Below are 17,608 nucleotides of genomic sequence, written 5' to 3'. Positions count from 1 at the left end.
ATGCCTTTGAAATTCACCTCAGTTGTTTCATATATCAATTGTTTGTTCCTTCACATTAGTAGTAGTATTCCACTGTATGATATATCACGTTTATCTACTCACCTAATGAAGGATATTTGAGTTGTTTCCAGTTTTTGGTGATTTGAGTGGAGCTGTAAACATTTTTATACAAGTTTTGTGTGAACATTTCTCTAGGATAAATAACTAGGAGTGAGATTGATGTATCATATGCTAGTGTATGTTGAGCTTTATAAGAAACTGTTTCCTAGCATGGTTGAACCATTTTCCATTCCTGTCAGCAGTGTGTGATTCTTCCAGTTGCTCTGTGTTGGTATTATCAGTTTTTTTAAAAATACAGCTATTTTAATAGGTGCATATGGTAGCTCATCATGGTTTTAATTCATATTTCTCTAATGATGAATGAGGTTGAGCATCTTTTAATGTACTTACTTGTCTTTGGTGAAGTATCTATTTAAGTCTTTTGCCCATTTTTTAATTGGTCTTTTTTTATTGTGCCAAAATTTGTATAACATAAAATTTACCATTGTAACCATTTTAAGTGAACAATTCAGTGGCATAAAGAACATTCACAACATTGTATAACTATGCCACTATCTATTTCCAGAAAATTTTTATCATACCAAACAGAAACTTTGTGTTTATTAGGCAGTAACTCTTGATTCCTCCGTTCTTGCAGCCTCTGGTACTTTCAATCTCTAGGTACCTTGTGTATCAAACAATATTTGTACTTTTGTGTATGACCTATTTTAGTTAACATAGTGTTTTCAAGGTTCATTCATGTTATATAGCATGTATCACAATTTCATTCCTTTTTATGGCTGAATACTATTTCATTGTATTTGTATACCACATTTTGTTTATCCATCTATTAGTGGACACTTGGTTTGTTTCTACCTTTTGGCTACTTTGAATAATGCTGCAGTGAACATGGTTGAACAAGTGTCTGTTCAAGTCCTGTTCTTTCAGGTAAAAATCTGAGTGGAATTTCTGGGTCATGTAGCAGTTCCATGTCTGACTTTTTGAGGAACTACTAAACTGTTTTCCACAGGGGCTGGACCATTTTACATTCCTACCAGCAGTACATGAGTGTTTGAGTTTTTCTACATCCTTGCCAACACTTGTTATTTTCCGTTTCCTTTCTGTTTTTTTTTTTTTTTTTTTTTTATAATAGCCATTCTAGTGGATGGAAATAGTATCTCACTGTAGTTTTGATTTACATTTCCCGGATGACTAATTTACAATTCCCTGATAAGCATCTTATGCACTTACAGGTGTTTTTATATCTTCTTTAGAGAAAATGTCTTTTAAAAGTCATTTACCTGTTTTTTGTTTGTTTGTTTTTTTGAGACGGAGACTTGCTCTGTCACCCAGGCTGGAGTGCAGTGGTGCGATTTTGGCTCACTGCAAACTCTGCCTCCCGGGCCCAAGCAATTCTCATGCCTCAGCCTTCTGACTAGCTGGATTACAGGTGCATGCCACCATGCCCAGCTAATTTTTGTATTTTTAGTAGAGACGGGGTTTCACCATGTTGGCCAGGCTGGTCTCGAACTTCTGGCCTCGAGTGATCTGCCTGCCTCAGCCTCCCAAAGTGCTAGGATTACAGATGTGAACTACCATGCCTGGTCATTTACCCATTTTTAAATTGATGTGTTTGTCTTTTTGTTGTTGAATTGTAGGAGTTCTTTATATATTCTGGATATTAATCTCTTATTAGAGATATGATTTACAAATATTTTCTTCCATTCTGTGTGTTGTCTTTTCACTCTTTTGATAGTGTCTTTGCATAAAAGTTTTACATTTTGATGAAGTCTAATTTATCTATTTTTCCTCTTGTTTCCTGTGCTTTTGGTGTCATACTTAAGAGGCTATTGCCAGATCCAAGGACATGAAGATTTTTCCATATGTTTTTTCCTAAGAATTGCTTCTCTCTTGCTGCTTTCAAGATCTTCTCTTTGGTTTTGGGTCTTAATAAGTTGACTATAATGTGTCTCAATGTGGATGTCTTTGAATGTGTACTTCTTAGAGTTCATTGAACTTCTTGGATATGTATATTAATGTCTTTAATTGGATTTGAGGAGTTTTCAGCCATTATTTCTTCGAATAATTTTTCTACCCCTTTCTCTCTTCTCCCTGAGATACTCCTGTGATACATACGTTGGTTTTCTAGATGGTATCCCCCATATGTCCCTATGTCTCTATTCATTTTTCTTTATTCTTTTTATTTTTCTCACACTGGATAATTTCAATTGCCTTTTCTTCATGTTCGCTGACCATTTATTTCGCCTGCTCACATTTGTTTTTGAATTTTTCATTTCAGTTGTATTTTTAGTCTTCAGAATTTTTGTTTGATTTCTTTTTAGAATTTCTGTCTCTTTAGTGATAATCTCATCTTGTTCTTACATTATTTTCCTTATTTCCTTTATTATTTTGTTCATCTATCCTGATTTCCTTTAGTTGATTCAGTGTATTTAGGACAGTTAATATTTTTGACTAGTAATTTCAGTGTCTGATCAGGAATATTTTCTATCAAATTCAGTGTCTCAGGGATGGTTTCTATCAAATTCCTTTTTCCTGTGAATGTGCTACATTTTCTTTTTTCTTTGTATTCTCTGTAATTTTTTTGTTTAGAATTGTAAATTCTAAGTATTATAGTATGGATAATGTTGGAAGTCAGATTTCTGACTTTTTCTTGTTGAGGGCTGCAGCCATCAATTTTTGACTTTTCCAAACTATTTTTGCAAAATGTATTCCTTGTTGTTTGTGAGCACTGTAGATTCTGTTCCATTATTTCTTTGGTCAGCCGGTGACCTGACAACGATTTCCTTAAATGTCTGGCTCAAAAAGGGGGAAAAGGTGTTCCATCTCTTTAAATCTTCTGATAGAAGCCACCTGTGAAAACATCGATAGCCTGAGAAGGCCAAAACCAAGGCAAGTATATACCAGTTCTACAGGGATCTGCCAGACCAACCAAAGTGCACAAACCCACATTTTTGTAGGTTTGGAACCAGCCAGCCACTTTAGGAACATGAGCTGCTATCCCTATATCCGTGAGTGGTGGGGCTGAGGAATGGGGGTTGGTAGCTGAGTCAAGTTATTCTTTTACCAAATATCAGCAGCCTCTGCTTATCAAACGCTCTGCTGGTTGTTTTCAGTGTTCGGTCAGGTTGCAAAATTTTGTTTTGTTTTGTTTTGCTTTGTTTGAGACAGGCTCTCACTCTGTTACCCAGGCTGAAGTGCAGTGGTGCAATCTCAGCTCACTGTAGTCTCGACCTCCCAGGCTGAAGTTATCCTCCCACTCAGCCTCCCAAATAGCTGGGACTACAGGTATGTGCCACTACGCCCAGCTAATTTATTTTTTTGAGACAGGGTCTCACTCTGTTGCCCAAGCAGGAATGCAGTGGCACAATCTCGGCTTACTGCAGCCTCAACCTCCTGGACTCAAGTGAGCCTCCCAACCTCAGCCCCCACGTAGCTGGGACAACAGGCATGTGCCTCCATGCCCAACTAATTTTTTTGTAGAGACAGGTTTTCACTATGGTTGCCCAGACTGGTCTCGAACTTCTGAGCTCAAGTGATCCACCCATCTCTGTCTCCCAAAGTGCTAGGATTATAGACTTGATCTACCGCGCCTGGACTAATTTTTTTTATGTTTTGTAGAGACGAGGTCTCACTCTGTTGCCCAGGCTGGCCTCAAACTCCTGGGCTCAAGCAATCACCCTGCGTTGGCCTCCCAAAGTACTGGGATTATAGGTGTGAACCACCATGCCTGGCCAGGTTCCAGAGTTTGAAACAGTAGATTTTGATAATTATTTTCCTAGTTTACTGGTTGTTTTGGTGGAAGGACTGACCTTTTCATTCTTGTAGCAGTGTCTTTTGTAAAGCAAAAGTTTTTAAATTTGGAGGTTCAGTTTATTAAGTTTTTTGCTTATGGATTGTGTTTTTTTGTGTTGTCTGAAGGCTTGTCTAACCCTAGGTTTCAAGGATTTTCTCCTGTTTTCTTTTTTTTGTATTTTATGTTTAGAAATGATCCATTTTGAGTTATTTTTGTATTAGATGTGAATTTTTGGTCAAGGTTCTTTTTCTTTTTTCTTTTTGAATATGGATGTTCAGTTGTTCCAGAACTGTTTGTTGCAAAGAAGATTCTTTCTCCATTGAATTGCCTTTGCATCGTAGTCAGTAATAAATTGGCCATGTTCATTTGGGTTCTTATGGACTCTGTATTTTGTTTCATTGATTTATGTGTCTGTTCGTTTACTAACACTACGCTGCCTTGATTATTACAGCTTTATTGTAAGTTTTTAAATTGTGTAGTGTGATCTGTCCAATATTACTATTCTTTTCAAAACTGGGTCATTCTAGTACCTCTCTGGCCTTCCATTAAATCTTTCTGTCAGCTTATCTATAATTACAAACAGACCCTGCTGTGATGTTTATTGGGATTGCGCTAAATCTGTAGGTCTGTTTGGGGAACATTGACATCTTTACTATGTTGAATCTTCCAGTTCATGAACGTGGTATGTCTTTCCATTTATTTAGGTCTACTTTGAGTTATTTCACTACTGTTTTCTTGGTTTCAGAATATAGACTTTGTACATATTTTGTTATATTTATACATAATTATTTGGAGCTATTGTAAATGATATTCTTTTTTTCAATTTTGATTTCTAGTGTTTATTGCTGGTATGCCGAAATACAATTACTTTTATGTGTTGACCTGTACCCTATGACTTTGCTAAACACACTTAGAAGTTCTAGGGCTTTATTTTCTAGATTCCTTGAGATTTTCTATGAAAGGCAATCATGCCATCTCTGAAAAGGGACAGTTTTATTTTTTTCTTTGTAATCTCTTTCCACTTAACTTATTTTTTTTGCCTTAATGTAGTAGCTAGGGCTTCCAGTGTATTGTGGAATAGGACAGATGACAGTGGATATCCTTGCCTTGTTTCTTGATCTTGGAGGGAAATTAAGTATGATGTTAGCTGTAAATACCTTTTATCAGATTGCTATGGTTTGAATGTATCCCCCACAGTTTATATGTTGGAAATGTAATCCCCAATGCAACAATGTTGACAAGTGGAACCTTTAAGAGTTGATTAGGTCATGAGGGATCTGCCTTTATGAGTGGATTAATGTTGTTATTGTGGGAGTAGGTTCATTATTGCAAGGACGGGCTTGTTACAGAAGTGAGTTCATCCCCCTTTAGCTTTGTCATGCTCTCTCACCCTTCTGCCTTCCACCATGCAGTAATGCAGTAAGGCCTTTGCCAGGTACTGGCACTGGCGCCATGCTCTTTGACTCTCCAGTTTCCAGGACTGTGAGCCAATACATTAATTTTTATAAATTACCCAGGCTCAGATATTCTGTTATAGCAGCACCAAATTGACTAAGATACAGATTGAGGAGGTTTCTTCCACTTTGAGTCTACTGGCAGGTTTTTGTTTTTTTTTTTAATCATTACAGTCATGCTTCAGAGATATTGTGGGTTTGGTTCCAGACCACTGCAATAAAGTGAATATCTATCACAATAAAGCAAGTCACACAAATGTTTTGGTTTCCCAGTATTTATAAAAGTTAATGTTTATACTGTACTGTAGTCTATTAAGTGTGCAGCAGCATTATATCTAAAAAAAGTACATACCTTAGTTAAGAAATACTTTATTGCTAAAAAATGCTGACACAGAAACACAAAGTAAGCACATGCTCTTGGAAAAATGACACTTATCAACTTTCTCGACAAAGGGCTGCCACAGACTTTCAATTCATCAAAAACACAGTACCTGTGAAGCTCAATAAAGCGAAGCACAGAAAAATGAAGTGTGTCAAAAAAACGGGGACTGATAAAGTCCTATTTCAGCTGAGATGGGAATGCTCCTCCTCGTATGGGAGTGCTGCAGTCCATGGTGTTAACAGAGCCGTCAGTGAGCCATGTCTCTGCAGGCTGCCTCTGCATTGGTACTTCTGAAGCTTGACCTGTCCTTCAAAGGTCGTCCTGTGAATGATGGATGCTGGTCGTGGAGAAAGATTTGACTGAAAAGTTAAATGTGTCCTGTCCTCCAGTCGTTTTTTTCCAGCCCTTCTTCTGTCTTTGTTACGGAGAGGTGCAGTTGTATGACTATTCCATCCTTAGGAATATGGTTACAGGGCTCAGCTTCCTTATCTCTAATATGAGGATGCACTTTTGCTCTGCACAGGAAGCACTTGGTTTTCTGCTTGACTTGTACTTCTCCCTGTGTGGAGGGTATGACTGAATAACAGGTGAGCTGTCTAGAAACCACTCGTGTACTCACTTGTCTCTTCCTTCATGGGATTTGGTACCAGATATAGTGGTACAAAGATAAATAGGACATGACTGCTGCCTTTGAGAAGTTTACAAGGCTATTAAGAGGGACAGACCAGAGGCAGGGTGATTTCCACTGAAGAGGTGAGGGCGTGTAGAGGGGACATTTAGAAAGAACCATCTCTTGCTGTGCCAAATCAGTGTAAGATTTTTAGTTTTAAAAAGATGTTTTATTTGTATATCTTAGGAAAAATTCTTGCAGGTACTTGATATTTAAAAACTCAAGGCCAGGTACGGTGGCTCATACCTATAACAGCACTTTGGGAGGCTGAGGTGGGTGGATCGCTTGAGGCCAGGAGTTTGAAACCAGCCTGGCTAACATGGTGAAACCCTGTTTCTACTAAAAATACAAAAATTAGCCAGACATGGTGGAGCATGCCTGTAATGCCAGTTACTCAGGAGGCTGAGACATGAGAATCACTTGAACCCAGGAGTTGGAGGTTGCAGTGGGCCTCAAGCCAAGGCCTCAAGCCGAGGCGCTTGAGCCCAAGGGTTCAAGACCAACCTGGACAACATAGTGAGACCCCGTCTCTACAAAAAAACAATTAAAAATTTAGACAGGCATGGTGCCATGCACTTGCAGTCCCAGCTACTGAGGAAGCTGAGATGGGAAGATTGCCTGAGCCCAGGAGGCTGAGGCTGCAGTGAGCTGAGGTGAGATTGTGCCGCTGCACTCCAGCCTGGGCAACAGAGGGAGAACCTGTCTTAAAAAAAAAAAAATGGTAGTTGCTAGTAAAGGGGTTTATACAGTACATGTTCAAAGCCCCCACAGTCTTCCCAATGTGTCCATTATTCTGACTTCTTCTTAATTTTGCTACTGGAAATTTTGGGGGAGCTGAGGAAGAGTGGTAATGATGGAGTGGAAATAGAAGGCAGTGGGCAGAAGGGGTGCTGGTCTCATGGACCTAATGTATATGATGAGTCTATATGAGAATCATTTTTTAGGTTCTCCTTGATGGAATGTTGTGTAGACAGTAAAACTGTATACCTACGAGTATGCCTCAGTTCAATATGTGTCTGTGCCCAGGAGACACATTGAAAAGCAGTGCCCAGCTTAAAACTTGGGTTCTGCTGCCCACCAGCTGGGCAACCTGAGGCAAATCACCTAACGTGGCAAGCCTGAGGTGCCTCCCTATAAAGTGGGAGCTGGTCTTTGTGAGTTTTTGGTTAGCATGTAATACTTGGGCATTGAATAGCTTTTTGCTGGTACTTTTATTAGAGAATTGGAAATTTTGTTTTCTGCTTTATGGAGTGATGTTGATGTGCATAAGTGATGGCCCAACAGCCTGAGCAAATACAATTTATTCTGTGGCCATCAGCAAACCTGTTCGGAGCTCTTGCAGGGCATCAGTTGTGGCTCTTAGCTGAAGCATATAGCTCACAGCTGTGCGTGTCCAGGGGCAGGCAGGAGACTCTTTGCCAAGGCACGTCACTTTTTGCTGTGCTAGAAAGAGTGCTGGGCTTTGAGTCCTATTTATGTCTCTTTTTAGCATTATGACTTTGGGCAGGTCAGCTAGTCTCCCTGTGCCTTGGTTTCCTAATCTGGAAAATGGGGATGATAATGCCTATTTTGTAAGGCTGCATTAAATTCAAGTGAGATAATGTGAATGTGCTTTGTAAATGTCTAGGATGGACTGGAGATTTGGAGAGGTGCCAAGTGCTGCTGTTTTTAGATTATGTTAAAGCCAGCACAGGTGCCCTTTTAGTGGGGAGAGTTGACTTGAGTTTTAACATAGAACAATTTTGAAAATAATTAGGAAGCCTGAAATTTGTATTTGTTCTCCTACACTGTGGACTGTTTTCAGGGTGTTTGGGTTCTGCTGATCATGGTACTCAGGGAGCTGTTGCTTCAGGGAATCTAGGTGCCTTCTTTATGGAGGAGGTGGGAGGGATTGGGCTGGGGCAGGGACTCAGACAGCATGTGGGGCCAGACACCCCCCTCTGGGGTTTCTCACTGTTTTTTTTTCTCCAACTTGTCTAGTTATTTAGTCATTCATCTGTCCTGAGAGGCCATCTCCTGTCAGCTCTGCGATTGGACTTGCACCCACCATAGTCCTGGAGACAAAGAAGCATATGCCCCAGGGGAAGGCACAGGCCCACCTGGCACCATCCTGGTAGTGGTTGGATGCATTCCTTCGAGACATTACTTAGGAAGCAGATGAGCTTTCTTCCTTGTGGAATAGGTTGGCCTTGGCATGATGGCTGTAATGATGTTCTCCCACCCTTGCACATGGACCCTGCCACCGCCACACAGAGACCTGATCCTTCAGCCATTAATGGGCCCTCCCTTGTTTTTCCCTAGGAGGATCCAGTTGGCATCTAGGAAGACTTGCCATGACTTAGAGCTAGCACCTGTCCTGCAGAAAGTGGGTTGAGAGGCCTGTGGCTTGGCATAAGTGCCACTCTCTGATTTTTCTCCTGCCTCTGTGGGGTGGCAGGGGGCAGGAGAAAAGTCAGTGTGGGTGTGACATGGGGAATCCCAGCTGAGTCTGCTGGTCTCTGGTCAGAGGAGCTCCACGCTAGTGAAGCTATTGTCGCCATTTTATACACAAGGACACCAAGGGTTGTAAAGGATCAGGGAGTCAGGTATCTGAGACACAACTCAGCCACGCTCTAAAATCTTCCTATTCCAAATCCAGTGTCCTTTCCATTTTTCCTTCTTACCACCCCAGGTCTAGGTAGGACAGCTGATTTTTACAGTAAGATAGTGGTGAAAAAAATCGACCAATGGGTAGTTACTGAGTGACTGCTCTGTAAGTGAAGGCAGCAGTTCAGACGGAGGCTATGTGATGCTCAGTGGGATTAGAGGTGTTTTGGGATTCAGTGCACAGAGCCCAGTGGGTGAGCAGCAGAGAGTGGCTGTGAAGTGGGGCTTTGAGAGGCTCTCCCACTTCTAATCTCCAGTGGTCTCCATAGCTGGCCCCTGGGGCTATAAGTTCTGCTTACTGGGAGTCATCAGGGTGTGGCTTGAGCTGCAGGTCTGGCCATGGGCTGTCGGCCTGCCTTGAGGATGACCAGAGCCTGTCTGAGACTTTATTTGGAGTAATGTCTTTGTGTTTTGAAAACAAGTTCAACTTTGTTCCTAATTGGAAACTATTCTATTGATTGTTTACTTCTGGATATTTAAAGAAATGGTAAAATATGCAAAAAAATTTACTATTTTACCCACTTTTTAAGTGTACAGCTCAGTGGCATTATGTTCATTCACATTGTTGTGTTACCATCACCACCATCCATCTCCAAAACTCTCTTCATCTGGAAAAGTTGAAATGCTATACCCATTAAACAGTAACTCTCCATTGCCCTCTCCCCCTCTGGCAACCACCATTCTACTTTCTGTCTGTATGAATTTTCCTATTCTATTTTCCACCTATAAGTGGAATCATATAATATTTGTTTTTTTGTGTCTGGCTTATTTTACTTATTGTAGTTTTTAAAGTTTATTTCGTGTTGTAGCATGTGCTAGAGTTTCCTTCCTTGTTAAGTCTGAATAGTATTCTGTTGTATGTATACACCACATTTTGTTCATTCATCTGTTGTTGGACACTTGAGTTGCTTCTTACCTTTTGGCTATTGTGAATAGTGCTGCTATGAACATGAGTGTACAGGTGTCTGTTCAAGTCCCCGCTTTCATTTATTTTGTGTATATAGCCAGATGTGGAATTTCTGGGTCATGTAGTAATTCTGTATTTAATTTTCCGAGGAACTGCCATACCTTTTTAGCTGCACCATTTTACATTCTCACCAGGAATGTACAAAGACTCCAGTTTCTCCAGGTCCTCATCAATACTTGTTATTTTCTGGCTTTATTTTGCTTTGATAGCAGCCTAGATGGAGGGTTTTAATGCTATAGTTTCTACTTTTTTTCATATTGTATAGTGGTCCCAGTGTCCATTTTGGCATAGCTTATGATAAAGTTGCAGTTTCTGGCCAGGCACGGTGGCGCACTGTAATTCCGTGCCTGTAATCCCAGCACTTTGGGAGGCCAAGGCGGGTGGATCACCTGAGGTCAGGAGTTTGAGACCAGCCTGGCCAACATGGTGAAACCCTGTCTCTACTAAAAATACAAAAAATTAGCCAGGCGTGGTGGCAGATACCTATAGTCCCAGCTACTCAGGAGGCTGAGGCAGGAGAATTGCTTGAACCCAGGAGGTGGAGGTTGCAGTGAGCCGAGATCGCACCACTGCACTCCAGCCTAGGCAGCAGAGAGAGACTCCGTCTCAAAGAAACAAAAACAAACACAAAAACTGCAGTTTCCAAACTTTTGATTAGCAGTATTCTTTTTTTTCTAAATGTGGAACCCAGGAGATAAAACAGCTATCAGTCTAGGAAAGGTTTGAGTCTTCTTTGTCTGTGAGAAAGTACTTCCTTCCTTGAATGAACCCTTAGGAGAACTCAGAGCCTATTGTGAAAGCCTGTGCTAGAAGTCATTGCTGTAAGCACTGGTGACAGTGGCAGTCATTTTAAATTTATTTTATTATTATTTTTAATAGAGACAGGGTCTTACCTTATTGCCCAGGCTGGTCTCAAACTCCTGGGCTCAAGCAGTCTTTCCGCCTCAGCCTCCACAAGTGCTGGAATTACATGACCCACTGTGTCCAGCCCCTAGCAGTTATTTTAATTGATAAAAGTGGAGCACGTGTTCAATCTGTCTGTTTGAGGCTTATCCCACTGCCTGCTGGGCCCTTCCAGCCCCTTCTGCCAGCCTCTCAGCTAGGACTTTTAACGGGTCCTCCTCCTGCCCTCTCTGATGTATTTGGTAGTGTCCATATCCCCATCCCAGTTCCTCGGGCCAGCCTCCCAGGTGTCAGGTCCTGTGAGTCTACCTCCTAGTGGGATTCCCCTTCATCCCTGCTGTCACGGGTCCATCTGGGATCCTGGCATCTTTTTAAAAATAAGAGCTTTATAATTTACATGCCATGTAGTTCCCCTAAAATGTACAAATTCAGTGGTTTTTAGTAATTAACAGAGTTGTGTAACCACCACCACAATCAGTTTTAGAACATTTTTGTCATCCCAGAAAGAAACCCTAAACCCCTTGGTAGTTGCTCCCCAATTGTCCTTCTCCCCAAGCCCACTAAACCAGCGGTTCCCATCCGTTTGGCACCAGGGACTGGTTTCTTGGAAGACAATTTTTCCATGGACCGGAAGCAGAGGGCAGGGATAATTTCTGGATGAAACTGTTTCACTTCACATCATCAGGCATGAGTTAGATTCTCATAAGGAATGCACAACTGAGATCCCTCGCATGCACAGTTCACAATAGGGTTTGTGCTCCTATGAGAATCTAATGCTGCTGCTAATCTGACAGGAGGCAGAGTTCAGGCAGTAATGCTTGCTCACCTGCCGCTCATCTCCTGTTCTGTGGCCCAGTTCCTAACAGCCCATGGACCAGTACTGGTCTGTGGCCTGGGGGTTGGGGACCCCTGCACTAAACTATTTTCTATCTCTATAGATTTGCCTATTCTGGACATTTCATATAATTGGAGCCAGAAGATATATGCTCTTTTGTGTATGACTTCTTTCATTTAGCATAATGTTTTCAGGGTTCTTCTGTGTTGTAGCATATATCAGAACTTTATTCCTTTTTATGATTGAATAATAAATACTCCTTTGTATGGACATACTTCATTTTATTTATCCATTCATCAGTTGATGGACATTTAGGTTATTTCCACCTTTTAGCTTTTAGAAATAATGCCTCTGTGAACATTCATGAACAAGTTTTGGCGTGGACATGTTTTCATTTCTCTCGGGTAGATACACATAGGAGTGGAATTCCCTGGTCATATGCTAGCTCTGTTTAACATTTTGAGGAACTAGCAGACTGTTTTCCACAAGGGTTGCACCAGTTTACATTCCCAGCAACAATGCATAAGATTCTAAATCTCCACATCTTTGCCAATCCTGTTATCTTTTGCAGCCTTCAAACTAGTCTGCCTATCTCTAATTAATTTTCTATTATCTTTCTAAAACATAGGCAAAACATTTTGTTCTCCCTAAAACACCCATTGGTTCCCTGTTGCCTACAGATGAAGTTCATGGCCTCTGTGTTGTGACTTGGCCCTCAACTACGTTTCCATCCTCCATTCACATCCCTGCTCTAAGGCCTTGTCTTCTAGTTTTCCCATCACACCTCGCTTTCCCTGCCTCTTGGCTTCACTGTCTTCCACTGCAGTGTATTCCATTCTTCAAGGCTTGATGCAGTAACTTACTCCTTTGCCTTCCTTAATCCCTTTGAATGAGTTGTTCTTTTCTGCCTTTAGATGTTGCCTGTGTTTCTTTTCGTATCATTCAGGTTTTGAAAAAAATAATAGGCTTGTTACCTCTGCTAGCAGTGATCCCTGGGGGCAGGGATTGTTCTCACTCTTTTGTGTGCCTGGCATCTGATGCATTGCCAGGAAATGATGAATGCTATCGTGAGGGACCAAGGAGCTCCTTGTGTGTTAGACCACACCGCTGTCCCAAGGCAGCTCTTCACTGGCCTGTCTGCATAGAGCTCAGGGAAGGACTGGTTCCTGGTGGACCTTGGCACTGTGACCTTCCTGGCTCTTCATAGGCCTTGTCTCAGTTCGTCCTATTTCCTTTCTAGGAGAGTTGTGGACTGGGGCAACGTTTGCCAGTGATGGGAAGTGATGCTGCGTGGCAGTGCTGAATCTCTCTGAATATGGTAAGGACTGATGCCTGCCTATTTTGCGGATGTCAGTGTTCTTTTGTTACTTTACTCCTGGGGGCAAGGGGCATTTTCCTGTTAGACTCTGAAGGCTCTTATTATGGAGTAGCCTTCCTCCCAGGAAGGCTGTTGGCACCTTTGAGGGTGTGAGATTGCTTGCCTGGTGGTTGAAGCGGCTTGCAGGACCTTGTCACAGTTGCTGGAAAGACATGAAGTTAACATGTTTTGTTGAAATCTGTTGTTCCATTACCTGGGTCTTCTACCGTGTTGAGCTGTTGCTGGAGTGTCCCCAGTGTCTGTTGCTTTTGCAGTGGACAGTACCCAGGACGTACTTTCTGCACAGATTGGCATAACCCTCCCCCCCCCACCGCCCCCACCCTTCTTTTTTTTTTTTCTTTAGAGGATGATTTTTTGTTCATTTCCCACATCTGAGAAGGCCATAGCTTTTCAAGGTAGAGTAGATCATATGCTGGAGCAGAATTGTATTCATCTGTGGGTATTTGAAGAGATGAGTGACATCTCAAAGCAACTTGTCTCTTCCACCAAACCCCTGTTTCTAGATTCGAATTGCAGCCTTAAATGCCAGCTCCACCATTGAGGATGATCATGAAGGAAGCTTTAAAAGTCACAAAACCCAGACAAAGGAGGCTCAGGTACGTAATGCAAGGTCTTCTCTGTAGGTGGACCTTCTCATTTCTATAGATGGAACTTCATTTTAAATGCATGTAGGCATCTCCTCAGTGGGGTTTTAGGGGGAAATTCCATTTTGAAAGGTGGCTAGCTCTCCATCTCACGTTAAACCTGTTTTACGTAGGAGACGATCATATTGAGGAGAAATTCTGTTTATTCTATCAGTGTGTGTGAAGGCCAGCTCAGCCCCCAGGCCCACTTCCATGCGCCCCGTTCTTTGTGCAGCCCTCACCAGGGAATGGTAGAATATTAACGGTGGATGGTGTTTCCAGGTTCCCTAGTGTATTGCCCTCACTTTACAGTGGGATGAGACTCTTGAGGGGAGCAGCCTAGACTGGGATCACCCTCCAGGTCAGTGAGGGAGCCAGGTCCAACCTCAGCTCTCTAGATTGTTGGTCACTCCTCTTTCCCATGAGGCCTGGCATCTCTTCCATTTCAACCTTCTTCTTTCCATCCATTCATCTCCATACCCTTGTCCTATCCTCGTGTATGTAATAAGAGTTTGCTCCTGCCTTTGTTTTCCCTGAAATAAACATATGCCTTCCCTCCCACCCCATTGCATTTTATGGTGGAAATCGGGACAGTTCCAGAGCTGTCTCAAAAGTCTACTAGTCACCTGTCCCTAGTCTGCAAGGCATGTCAGTGAGGCTCAACCTACCCAGTGCCCCCTCCCTCCCACAGGAGGTTGTCGTCCTCCCCAGGCAATGATCAGGCTGTGGCAGAGTGGTGAGTAGAAAAACATGGAAACCAGGCCGGGTGCGGTGGCTCATGCCTGTAATCCCAGCGCTTTGGGAGGCTGAGGCGAGTGGATCACTTGAGGTCAGGAGTTCGAGACCAGCCTGGCCAACATGGTGAAACCCCGTCTCTACTCAAAGTACAAAAATTAGCTGGGCGTGGTGGTGCACGCCTGTAGTCCCAGCTACTAGGGAGGCTAAGGCAGGACAATAGCTTGAACCTGGGAGGCAGAGGTTGCAGTGAGCTGAGATCATGCCACTGCACTCCAGCCTGGGTGACAGAGCGAGACCCCGTCTCAAAAAAAAAAAAAGAAAAAAAGAAAAGAAAACAATGGAAACCAGCTTTTGTTTGTTTATTTTAAGAGATAGGGTCTCACTCTGTTACCCAGGCTGGAGTGTAGTGGCATGGTCACAACTCATTGTAACCTCTAACTCCTGGGCTCAAGCAGTCTTCCTGTCTCAGCCTCCTGAGTAGCTTAGGACTACAGACACCAGGCCACCATGCTCAGCTGATTTTTAAATTTTTTTGTAGAGACAGGGGTCTCTCTATGTGGCCCAGGTTGGCCATGAACCCCTCGGTTCACACCTTGGTTTCCTAAATTGCTGGGATTACAGATGTGAGCCACTGTGCCTGGCCTGCAATGGAAACCATTCACACTGAACTTTTTACTCACAATCCTTCTGATATCATATGTTTGGGGTATTTTTCCCCCATACCAACCAATTCTCCAACTCTCCATATACCAACTGGGTGTCCTACAATTCAGTTCTGACACTAGCTACACAGAGTTAGTGTCAGACTCCACAGCACTAACAGCTTATCCCACAAAACTGCCCTCACTTCAGATGCCAGTTGCAAGTGTTGAGTGCCAGGATACTTACACTTCTGTCCAGCCAGTCTATAAAATCAGGGATTCTCACCCCCTACCCTTTTTAGATTTGATAATTTGCTAGAACGACTCACAGGACTTAGGAAAACACTTTACCTCCATTTACCAATTTATTAAGAAGGATACAACTCAGGAACAGCCAAGTGGAGGAGATATTTATGGCAAGGTATGGGGTGGATTCACAGAGCTTCCGTGCCCTCTGCAGGTGCGGCACCCTCCCAGCACCTTGATGTTACTCACCAACTTAGCAGCTTTCTGAACCCTGCCCTTTAGGGTTTTTAAACAGAGATTCCATCACATAGGCATGATTGATTAAATCATTGGTGATCAGCTCAATCTCCAGCCTCTCTTCCCTTCCTGGAAGTTGGGAGGTGGGGGAGCTGAAAGTTCCAGCTATCTAATCACATGGTTGATTCCTCTGACTGTAGCCCCGCCTTACACATATTTTTGGCTTAAAAAAGACAGATCTTTATGCTGTATGAAAACATCTCTTGTCTTGATTTGCAGGAAGCAGAGGCTTTTGCATTGTACCACAAGGCCCTTGATCTGCAGAAACATGACCGGTTTGAGGAGTCTGCCAAAGCCTACCATGAGCTCTTGGAGGCGCGCCTGCTGCGGGAGGTGAGGCATCAGCAGGCCAGGCAGTGTGCCTTGGTGGTTAGTGCACGGGCTGTGGGGCTGGGTACTCTGGGCCTTACCTCTGCTCTCCCATTTCTTGGCTGGGGAACCTTGAAAACATTATTTCACCTCTCTGCCCCTATTTCCCCACCTCTAGGTATCTGCCTCATCGACTTTTTATGAGGGTTGAGTAAATCCAGTGAAGCATGTAGAACGATTCTTGGTGTAAGTGCTTGTTAAAGGCCAGCTATCGTTATTACTTAATCTTCACAACCACTCTGCCCAGTAGCTGGGTTTTACAAATGTGGAAACTGAGGCTTAGTGAGGTCTTGATGGCTCAAAGCCATCCAAGTAAGTGAAGCATAACTGGCAGCACATTTTAGCAAATGCCATTTGAGTAAAAGACCATGAGCTTGGGAAGTCTGTATAGACATGCCATGGAGTTTTGAATATAGTCAGAAGGATTGGGGACACTGGTTACAGTAGAGAGGGGCAGGCAGAGAAAGACCTGGTCCTAGCATGGGGACTGTGGTAGTGGTGAGTGAGTTAATCCTCGAGTTGACTAGAGATGTCGACTGGAGGTTTGGGAATTGGTCCCAACCAGAAATTGATTTAGGAAGGTGTATGTTTCATTAGGAGGAAAGGCGTTTGTTTTCAAGTTTTCATGTTTGTTTTCACCCAAACATGCAGATGATGTGCATTAAGGAAGCAGATAAGCTCCATGGGTGTTTACTGGACTGCACAGTCCTTCAGTTGAGCAGAGTCTCCTACAGTGCTAGGCATGCAGACGCTTAGGACTCAAGCAAAAACCTTGGTGGTTTTTGCTGCCGATGAGATAGAATACTGAGTTTTAATTGTCAGAAGAAAGCATCTATTCCTTCTCTCACTCAAGGTTTTTCTTTGTATTCCTAATTATATAGGTTGTCAAGATTCTTTGGTTACTGGTTACAGTGCCTTGGAATTAGTGGTATGGGACTTGTGACCTCCTCCTCTCCTGTTAGTAGGAAGTGGGTGAGGACCCAGAGAGGGAAAATTAGTTTATTCCATATTTACTGAGCTTTGGTTATGGACCAGTTGGTGGGCATGTTGGTCTTCCCTCTCAGGCCATGGTGGAATGCCAGGTGGGCCCAGCATCCAACAGTTGCTAGGCAGGAACCTTTTACCTAAGGGCACGGTCATGTGTCAGCCTTTTAGTTGTAGGTGTGTGCATCTTTCTGTGCACAGTATATCACTTTCAGCTTCACAAGGTTGTTTTAGCACCCTCCTTTCTTATGATAGTAAAACATGCTCATTGTAAACAACGGAGAAGTACAGAAAATATATAGAACAGTTTCTTTTTACACTCATATTGCATTGGCATACTTAATGTTAATTACATAATTACAGTTTTGCAGAAGATTGGCATAGATAGGTCCTGGACCCCAGCTGACTCCTAAGAAGCATTCACCCTGACTGGTGGGTGTCCTGTCCTGGAGGGACTTGCTGAGGCAAGCCTTTCAGGGTGGAGGGAGAGTGGTGCTGAACGTAGGTAGTCTGTTAGGTGGAGGTTAGTTAAGAGCATCCACTGTTATGTGCATGTCCATGTGTATTGCTGATTGCTTAGTCCGAAGTAGACTCACTTAGTCTCTGTAAATTTGTTCCCACT

The 17,608-nt window shown here is 42.7% G+C and overlaps 1 protein-coding gene across 6 annotated transcripts in view; it reads left to right on the top strand.

Annotated features, from left to right (window-relative positions):
- LOC129022957 (calcineurin-binding protein cabin-1) overlaps window positions 1–17,608 on the top strand; it is a 169,510-nt gene that overhangs the window by 11,089 nt on the left and 140,813 nt on the right. For 5 of the 6 annotated variants that reach the window (XM_054469340.2, XM_063662877.1, XM_063662876.1 and 2 more), the window contains exons 2-4: window positions 12,951–13,028; window positions 13,592–13,684; window positions 15,853–15,966. In XM_054469340.2, coding sequence (XP_054325315.2) covers window positions 13,026–13,028; window positions 13,592–13,684; window positions 15,853–15,966 — 210 coding nt within the window. In that variant the 5' untranslated portion in view covers window positions 12,951–13,025. Of the gene's footprint in view, window positions 1–8,522; window positions 8,542–12,950; window positions 13,029–13,591; window positions 13,685–15,852; window positions 15,967–17,608 lie in introns of those variants that run through there. The other variant, XM_063662875.1, reaches the window with a different exon arrangement.

This window comes from Pongo pygmaeus, chromosome 23 (genome assembly GCF_028885625.2).
Source record: "Pongo pygmaeus isolate AG05252 chromosome 23, NHGRI_mPonPyg2-v2.0_pri, whole genome shotgun sequence".
NCBI classification, from domain to species: domain Eukaryota; kingdom Metazoa; phylum Chordata; class Mammalia; order Primates; family Hominidae; genus Pongo; species Pongo pygmaeus.
Note: the sequence above shows the minus strand (reverse complement) of the source record. Positions and strands in the feature narration are given on the sequence as shown.